Source organism: Coregonus clupeaformis, chromosome 27 (assembly GCF_020615455.1).
Source record: "Coregonus clupeaformis isolate EN_2021a chromosome 27, ASM2061545v1, whole genome shotgun sequence".
NCBI classification, from domain to species: domain Eukaryota; kingdom Metazoa; phylum Chordata; class Actinopteri; order Salmoniformes; family Salmonidae; genus Coregonus; species Coregonus clupeaformis.
In genome coordinates this window covers 34491023-34500557 of record NC_059218.1, presented here as the reverse complement: position 1 = coordinate 34500557, position 9535 = coordinate 34491023, and the positions used below count along the sequence as shown (strand labels likewise).

Here is a 9535-nt window from a genome sequence, read left to right as displayed (position 1 = left end):
TGTCCTTTGATTACAAGTGTGTGAAGTCTTCAGGTCTGCAGGAAAGATTGTGGTTCATCGAACCAATTCCGTTTCTGGGGATCAGACCAGACTCAGAAATAAAACCCACTTCATCTTGTTAAAAAAAAAAAAAGCCAAAAAAATAGCTATCGATAAAATTGATTTATAAATAAAATCAACAAGATCAATATTTTCAGCACTCTTCTTTCTTCAGTGAGGTTTCACATCCCCAATAAATGGCATATTCTACCACCAGCTGGACCACATCTACTTTGTTTGGTATTTAAGTTTTGTGGCTATGAAAAATATTGCCATATGAGCCTACCATTTCCCAGCGTGGTTACGTCACGTTCCTTGCAAACGACCATTGGATAGGTTGGAGGCGGACCTTATTGAGATCTATGGGTAGAGTGGATTTGAGGGTTTAAGAAGAAAACAAGGACGTATCAGGTAGGAATTTCGCTATTTAAAAGTTTATAGAATGTCTTTTAAATTCTCTTTATATGTAAAATGTTGAATACAACATAAAAAGCAACCCAACGTTTCCAATTATGGGTAACTAGCTAGATAAGTAGCTAGCTAGCTAAGTAGCTGAAGATGTAGCTAGAAGCTTCAGCTGGCTAGCTAACTAACTTGACGGGTAGCCATGCTGTATGGTTTGTCCTTCCTGCAAATGCTCTCGCCCGGCGAAGTTGGTATACATTGACACTGCTTAATGGGGTTAAGCACACCACAATAGCTAGCTAGATAGATATAAATACGTTCCACCTTTATTTCTAATTGTTGCCCTAGCTTTTCACTTAGGTGATCATGGATGTTTGGAATAAAGATGTGTTGTAACTAGCGGTAACTAACGCTAGCTAGCTATCCAGACTGTAGTTACAGCTAGCTATCCAGACTGTAGTTACAGCTAACTAGCCAGCCTGTAGTTACAGCTAGCTAACTATCCAGCCTGTAGTTACAACTAGCTAGCTACCTAGCTGACTCTCAGCTTTTCTCATTTTAGCAAGCTAGTCTGTTAAGTTTTAAAAGTTTCCAATAAACATGTGTAGTCATGTCTTCCATGCATGGCTATCCTGGGGTTAACTCGCGGCTAAACTTGGAGCTAGCTAACAGTTGACTGTAAAGCATCAAGTTATCTGTTATCTATTTGATATTTTGATTAGCTAGTATTAACGGCAGGAAAGTGAGACATGGCATGGATAATTATGGATAATAATTTACCCAGCTACAAAGATACCGTGACAAACTGTGGTTTAGAATATTCAATTGAATTGAGGGCATCTACTGGGCGCTGTTCTTTTCCCCAATTTCAGATGACATACTTGCTGCGCTTTCTCATCTCTGTTAACGTATTGACTGACATTAGCCAATGATGTAATGAACTTTAACATAATGTGAAATGCGACCCACTCAATTGCTAGAACATTTCTGCAGCACCTGTCAAATGCCTTCTCGTGTTGATCATTTCTATGTAATATAGGGTCGGTGTAGGTGCACTCAGAAGGTGGATGTGTTTATTGGAGGAGCTGGTGTCATGGGGATTGCCATACTAGACAACATCCAAACCGCAAACTGTGCTAGTTACCTGCCCCAATGGGGCATGCATGTATTTGCTTTCAAAATCAGTATATCATTATGGAAGCAGCATACTGTCACCCTTCACATGATGAGCCTTTTTTAGTGTAATGCCAATTGTTCATTTGATACATGTTTGTCAGATCTGTCAAAATGTGGGAAGTACGTAGCATGTACAATAGGCTACACAGTATACTTCAAAACTGCACAACTCTGTGTAAGCTAATCTGAAGGCTAGCCAGACCTAGTGGACTAAACTCCATGTTGAAGGAAGTTTATGATGAACTTCACCAACAGAGTGGAGCAGACCAGGCTTTGTGGAATCTAGCTCCGACAGCATCGATTCGCCAATGGTCAATACTGTAAATCATGAAACGCCTACCTTTTACCTATGTGTGTCCTCTGTAGTTGCGTGTCTTTCTTCGTTTGCTGAAATCCATACTTTTTCAATAAACGTTAATCAAATGCAACCACCAACTTTTTGCTTGTTTCTGTCTCTTGAAGATGGCAACTCAGCGTGAATGCGCATGTGTGAATTGAGTCTTAAAAAAGTGAATTTCAGCAAACAAAGAAAGGCATGCAACTACAGAGGACAAACATAGGTACAGGGTAGGCGTTTCCTGATTGAAAGTATTGACCTTGGGCAAATCGATGTAGTCGGAGCTAGATTCCACAAAGCCTGGTCTCTGATCCACTCCGTTGGTGGAGTCATCATAAACTTCCTTCACCATGGAGTGGCGTGTAGTCTGCTAAGCCAGACCTAAAGTTTTTCTCTATGTTGGCCATATTGGATGGGTTTTCGTGTCAACTGTCCTGAGTGTGACCGGAGAAAATAGGCTACACATTGTTCAGTCAAACAAAGGGCCCTTTGCCATTGACCTGCTACAAATAACAAGTAACGTGCCATTTAGTGACTGCGTTGTTGTCAGGAGACTGAAGGCCATGTTCAAGATGACCACTGCTTGGCTTTGTGTTTTGTCCTCTCTAGATGGAGCATCTTGGTTGAACCTTGTTTGTCCCGTCTAGGCCTAGTAGTTTAGTGCTTCAAGGTTGTCCTCTCTTGACTTAGCCTGACTTATAATCATTTCATTTTCTTTACAAGAGACAAGATAATTAATAATTTCAATCTTCATTGAATTTTTTATTTAGGCAAATTAGACTAGGCACTGGTCCTGGACTGGTCTTTTCCAACCAATTGCATTTCAGCTAGACTAGACTAAAGTCATCCCCCAGCCTCTGTTGCACTACGGATATGACAGTTCCAGCTACTTTGATATGCTTCTGAATCCTGACTGGTAGGAAGAGAGTTCTGTCACTACATTAAGTCATTAGGATAGTCAATGTAGCTACATAACTGTAACATTTTTATGCCACTATGCTCAACTAAAATTAGCTAGGATGGTGAGGAAGCCACAGGTGTTGTCACCTTTATTATAGGTAGCAGACTAACAGCTATATTAGCTACTTGCTTTTCACTTTCTCTCTCCTCTCTTCCTATGTCCCTCTGTCTGACTATGTAGACCCCTGGTGTGGTCCCGTGGACTGTGAACTATCCACACAGACTGTGCTGCAATTATCACCCCATCTGATCTCCACTTTAATCATGACCAAGCTGAACAGTGGGGTGCAGGGAGGACAGATGGCAGACAACGCCCCAAAATATGAGTGAAATATTAATAGAAAGGCCATATGCTCACATGCCGCTAATAAATGGAAAAAGAGAGGAGGCAAGCGAGGCAGAGCTGAGCTCTGGCCTTGTGGAGATTTGGTAGAGTAATATTTGTAGTCTATTAATTGTCAAAAATTTAATTGTCAAGGGTTTGTATTGATGGTCGACCATATCACTCTTATTGAGTAGATTTTATAATGAGATTAACTAGGATAGATTAAGGTGAAATAAAATGAAACAAAGTCTTAAATGTAGAATTTTGATAGGCTATATTTTAGCAATATTGCTAATACCACAAACCCTGAGGTAGAGCTCTGCTCCCCGAGCCTGACAGGCCCGACATTATACATTGGGTTAGGGCCTGTTTTTTTCATCAATAACTAGGGTGCGGGCAGTGCTCGGGTGTCACTAAATTGATCACTAACATTTTGAAGCAGAGCCATTTGCTCTTGCTCTGCTGCGCAGTACAGTTACAGTGGGGAGAACAAGTATTTGATACACTGCCGATTTTGCAGGTTTTCCTACTTACAAAGCATGTAGAGGTCTGTAATTTTTATCATAGGTACACTTCAACTGTGAGAGACGGAGTCTAAAACAAAAATCCAGAAAATCACATTGTATGATTTTTAAGTAATTAATTTGCATTTTATTGCATGACATAAGTATTTGATACATCAGAAAAGCAGAACTTAATATTTGGTACAGAAACCTTTGTTTGCAATTACAGAGATCATACGTTTCCTGTAGGTCTTGACCAGGTTTGCACACACTGCAGCAGGGATTTTGGCCCACTCCTCCATACAGACCTTCTCCAGATCCTTCAGGTTTTGGGGCTGTCGCTGGGCAATACGGACTTTCAGCTCCCTCCAAAGATTTTCTATTGGGTTCAGGTCTGGAGACTGGCTAGGCCACTCCAGGACCTTGAGATGCTTCTTACGGAGGCACTCCTTAGATGCCCTGGCTGTGTGTTTCGGGTCGTTGTCATGCTGGAAGACCCAGCCACGACCCATCTTCAATGCTCTTACTGAGGGAAGGAGGTTGTTGGTCAAGATCTCGCAATACATGGCCCCATCCATCCTCCCCTCAATACGGTGCAGTCGTCCTGTCCCCTTTGCAGAAAAGCATCACCAAAGAATGATATTTCCACCTCCATGCTTCACGATTGGGATGGTGTTCTTGGGGTTGTACTCATCCTTCTTCTTCCTCCAAACATGGCGAGTGGAGTTTAGACCAAAAAGCGCAATTTTTGTCTCATCAGACCACATGACCTTCTCCCATTCCTCCTCTGGATCATCCAGATGGTCATTGGCAAACTTCAGACGGGCCTGGACATGCGCTGGCTTGAGCAGGGGGACCTTGCGTGCGCTGCAAGATTTTAATCCATGACGGCGTAGTGTGTTACGAATGGTTTTCTTTGAGACTGTGGTCCCAGCTTTCTTCAGGTCATTAACCAGGTCCTGCCGTGTAGTTCTGGGCTGATCCTTCACCTTCCTCATGATCATTGATGCACCACGAGGTGAGATCTTGCATGGAGCCCCAGACCGAGGGTGATTGACCGTCATCTTGAACTTCTTCCATTTTCTAATAATTGCGCCAACAGTTGTTGCCTTCTCACCAAGCTGCTTGCCTATTGTCCTGTAGCCCATCCCAGCCTTGTGCAGGTCTACAATTTTATCCCTGATGTCCTTACACAGCTCTCTGGTCTTGGCCATTGTGGAGAGGTTGGAGTCTGTTTGATTGAGTGTGTGGACAGGTGTCTTTTATACAGGTAACGAGTTCAAACAGGTGCAGTTAATACAGGTAATGAGTGGAGAACAGGAGGGCTTCTTAAAGAAAAACTAACAGGTCTGTGAGAGCCAGAATTCTTACTGGTTGGTAGGTGATCAAATACTTATGTCATGCAATACAATGCAAATTAATTACTTAAAAATCATACAATGTGATTTTCTGGATTTTTGTTTTAGATTCCGTCTCTCACAGTTGAAGTGTACATATGATAAAAATGACAGACCTCTACATGCTTTGTAAGTAGGAAAACCTGCAAAATCGGCAGTGTATCAAATACTTGTTCTCCCCACTGTATATCTGACTAAGATCATAACATATGTAAGAAAGGAGAGATTATTTCACAGAAAAATGAAAATGTTCCTTGAGTTAGAGTGAAAAAGTAGCTAACTGCTTTCTCATGTCTCTTCATTGAGCAGAGCAGCGCAATCGGAGCTGTTGCTATGTATACTCAGACTCCGAGCACCTTGAGCAGAGCGAGCCGCGCGCAGGGAGCGAGTGACAGACCGAGAAGAGCAGCTAATGGATTTAATAAAGGAGGACATTATTTAGGGTTTCGGGCAGCGCCGGGCCTTAAATTTGGCAATTGGGCCTGGGTAGGGCCTGAACGTCGCGGGCATGGGTAGGGTTTGGTCTTAAAATTCATGCCTGTGCAGGGTTCTACCCTGAGGTGCCTTATTAGGGTTGGGCGGTATCCACATTTTCATACGGTGATACTGTTTCTGTACCATACCGGGGTATACGGTATTACCGGAAGTGCACACAAGGGCCGCTATTTCCCTCAAAAATAATTGGACACAGGGATCTTGATCCAGGAGGGGATTGAACGTCTCTGCTGTAACCAAGAAGCTTGATCTTGACATCTAGCCACTTAGCTAGCAAGTTATTAAACCAAATGTATAGCTGGAGCCCAGAGCTGGATATACTTTATTTGACACATCTTAGATTTCTTAAAGTAATACTTAACTTATAGTTGGAAGAAGTGGCGTCGGTATTTCGAAAAAAAAACCTGTATGGTATATCACCCAAGCCTTTTTGCTATTATAAACTGGTTGCTGGCATAAATAGAACAGTAAACAAGTATTTTTGTGTAATACCAGTGGTATATTGTCTGATATACCACATCTTATAGCCAATCAGCATCCAGGACCCAAACTACCCAGTTTAAAATGCGAGTTTGAAAACAAATGCACAAAAGGAGGGGAGTAGCCTATTGCATTTTATGACTTTGAAACTAAACAGCGGAACAGGGTTTGGCTAGGAGTCAGTCAGTGTTGGCAAGCGGGGTAGCACTGTGACAACTGTTAAAGTAGTGTAGATTGTCCATCTCCCATTTTCAGTTTGCGGTCTCGCAGCCCTGAGCTTCGGCTTTCACTTGGACAGAAGGTGACAGTGGATAAGTGAGAAAGGACTGAACCTGTCTTTCATTTTCCAAACACTCCACAAACTTTCTTTAGGCTATTCATGTGTACGGGCGAAGGGGTTGTTGATTGTATTATCGTCTTAATGTCCTTTGAAGAGCCCTGACAATATCATTATTGTATTGTTCACCTGTTTTTCAGAGGTGTGGTTTTGGCGAGGGCATGGAGCACCCTGTACACAGAGGGGAGACGATGTCCCTCGGACTGCACGACAGGTACTGTGCAATGTATGTCCAACTTTTCTTCTGCATTTATACACACAATCATTCAACGTTCCTCACTTTCATCTGAAGTGGCTCATTTTAGCTGTTCCGGATTTTCTCATGTTATGTGTGAACGTGTAACTTAAGGTCTTTACTGTGCAATTTCAGCAACACGTTAGTAATTCTCTCATCTCTTAATTAATATATGAAGATCTCCTATTTTTGTCAGGTCTGTTCTCTTTTTCTCACGGACAGAGATGGAAATTGTAGTTTTAAACAAAAATACTCTTACATCATTTGCAATATTCTGTTTCTATCTTAACTCGCCTGTTAACTAACATTCATGATTACGTCTTAAAGTGAGTCAAAGACATGGACTAAGTATGGAGTGTTCATGCAGCTCAGTGTGTGTGTGTGTGTGTGTGTGTGTGGGCTAACTTGACTGTGCTGCAGCAGTGATTCAGGTTGGGTTACAGCATGTATCCATGACTCAGTCCGTCAGAGGGCCGTCATTGTCCCCCTGTTGCTGGGTAAATGGCTGCCTCTTTGGGCCTGTCTCCAGGCCCCTCTTTGGGACGTGTTGTTTTTGTACCAGGTGACTAATGCCTTACTTCAAGCTGTGAGTGGATTTTTATCCGTAAGCCAGATACAATCGGCAACGCTAATGAATTAGGAAGTTGTGTGATTGTGGAGCGCCAGGGGAGATTACTCACAACATCATGACTGTTGACAATTTTGGATCATAAATTATGCTTCTCTCATGACTGTATTTCTCTGTGTCCTCTTTGGTGCTGGTGTAGTGTCAGCGAGGCTTCTCTAAGCCCCTGTCCTTTGTGCCTTCCTATGTGTTGCTGCAGCTGTTCAGGGATTTTGTCTTCTCTGAGCACTTCATGAAGATTTTAGTGGAGTGCCTCAACTGGAAATGCTTTCATGACACAATGTTACAGATTTATCTCTAACTAGAATCTGCATCAGTGCATTTTGACCTATGGTATATTAGCACGGTGAGCTCTGACTACTGAAATATACTGTTTTTTTTTATTTTTACAAATTGAATTTCTTTCCACCAAACAAGTAGCGGTTGTTACGTCTAACTTAATACTGCCTTCAGTCATTTTCATGACCATAAATACAACAACCGGGATTAATGGGCAATGCTTCAGTCATGTGTTTTTTTTGTTTCCCTTTTGTAAAGTTTGTATTTCCTTATTATATTGTGTCCAGTACTTTTTAAGCTAAGCAGTAGTTTGAGGCTGCTGGACCATAGGCTTGGGCAGGGCTCTACGCTGACCTTTTTTAAAAGGAGCACGTGTGCGCCTAAATTGAAAAATGTAGGGGTGCACACAGACATTTAGGAGCACAATGAAAATATTTGAGGTAATAAAGCTGGAATCGTACATTTTTCCAGGTCGCACAGCAAATTAAAATTCCAGGTCGCACAGCAACATATTTAGCCACATACTTAGTAAAATGGTCGCACGGTAGAGCCCTGACCTTGGGCGGTATACCAGGGTATTTTGAAATACCCACGGTATGATTTTCAATACCGTTGAAACAATATCTAGCTTATTTTAAATTTTTGAATAAATACCTGCAGTCAACTTGTGCACTACGTTAATAGATGAAGCAGATTGCGTTCTTCATTTCACCTGTTGCAATATTTATTCATTATGAAGCTGTTCCCCAAAGCAGCTGATTGAGCCAGCCACATGGTAGGTTTGTTAACAAAGAGCACACGGAGAAAACGGAAGCTTTTGTGACGTGACGATCCACTGTTGTGCAAGAGAGATGATCAAGTTACAATTGAAATTCACTACGACTGTTTGCCAGCTAAATATCTTATAACTATAAGTTTAACTATCTAAGATTCTCTACAGCTCAGGACTCCAGCATGTGGTTTGCTATCTTGCTAGCTAACTTGCTCAAGCTTCAAGATCAAGCTTCTTGGTTACAGCAGAGACAGTCAATCCCCTCTTGGATCAAGATCCCTGCTGTCTAATTATTTGTTTTGTGCGTGTAGCAAACTTTGAGTAGCCTATTGAAATAGTTGTATAATTTTATGAGCTGGGTTGTCTGTCCATGCAATTAGTTTATGTTCGCTTGCGCTTGTTAGCATTTAGCTAGCATACGCTATGGGAAGTTTGGAAAGACTTGCACTGCCGGTAATACGGTATACCCCGGTATGGTACAGAAACGGTATGAAGGTATGAGAATCTGGACACCGCCGAAGCCTACTGGACCTGCATGCCCCTCTGTTGTCACTCAGCTTGCCACCTCCTAACGAGCATCAAGGAAGTGGTTGCTAGGCAATGGCAGTCTTTGGCCAGAGAGTGTGCCTCTGGACTGTCAACGTGGTGCAGTGGAGCGAGAGTAAAGGCTACAAGCTGATGGAGGAGGGGTTGATGGGTTAATCAAACACACAGATTGCCAATTATTATACACATAATGGGTTTGTCATCATTCCCCCCCTCCCAACCAACAGTAGTTTCATCTCTATAGCATCACTATTTTGAGTGCTATTGTAATGAATAAACCATACAGCAGCTTGACTGGGTTTTAGCGTGTATGTTGTGGGAGTTGAGGTGTTTTATTTCTCTCTTTCATGCTGTGCTGAGGATCACTATAATGTAAAGTTAATGTCCAGATGGAGGTAGTAACAATGTACCAAAAAGCCGGGAAAATGTCAGTGTATCACTTGGCAAGTTGATACTCCTGATGCCACAGTTGTTGGCCAGCAAACCTTCTATTGAGGTGGACAGTTGACTCTTCTAGGCACTCTTTTTTTTTTCTTCTTCAATTTTCGCCTAAAATGACATACCCAAATCTAACTGCCTGTAGCTCAGGACCTGAAGCAAGGATATTGGTATCGTTTGAAAGGA

General features: G+C 42.1%; 1 protein-coding gene across 2 annotated transcripts in view; it reads left to right on the top strand.

The window, feature by feature from the left end:
- The first annotated feature begins 345 nt into the window (after positions 1 to 345).
- Positions 346 to 9535, top strand: part of LOC121541879 (kelch-like protein 13) — a 71829-nt gene continuing 62639 nt past the window's right edge. Inside the window, exons 1-2 of one of the 2 annotated variants that reach the window (XM_041851237.2) lie at positions 346 to 450; positions 6595 to 6668. In XM_041851237.2, coding sequence (XP_041707171.1) covers positions 6616 to 6668 — 53 coding nt within the window. In that variant the 5' untranslated portion in view covers positions 346 to 450; positions 6595 to 6615. Of the gene's footprint in view, positions 451 to 6594; positions 6681 to 9535 lie in introns of both variants that reach the window. The other variant, XM_041851236.2, reaches the window with a different exon arrangement.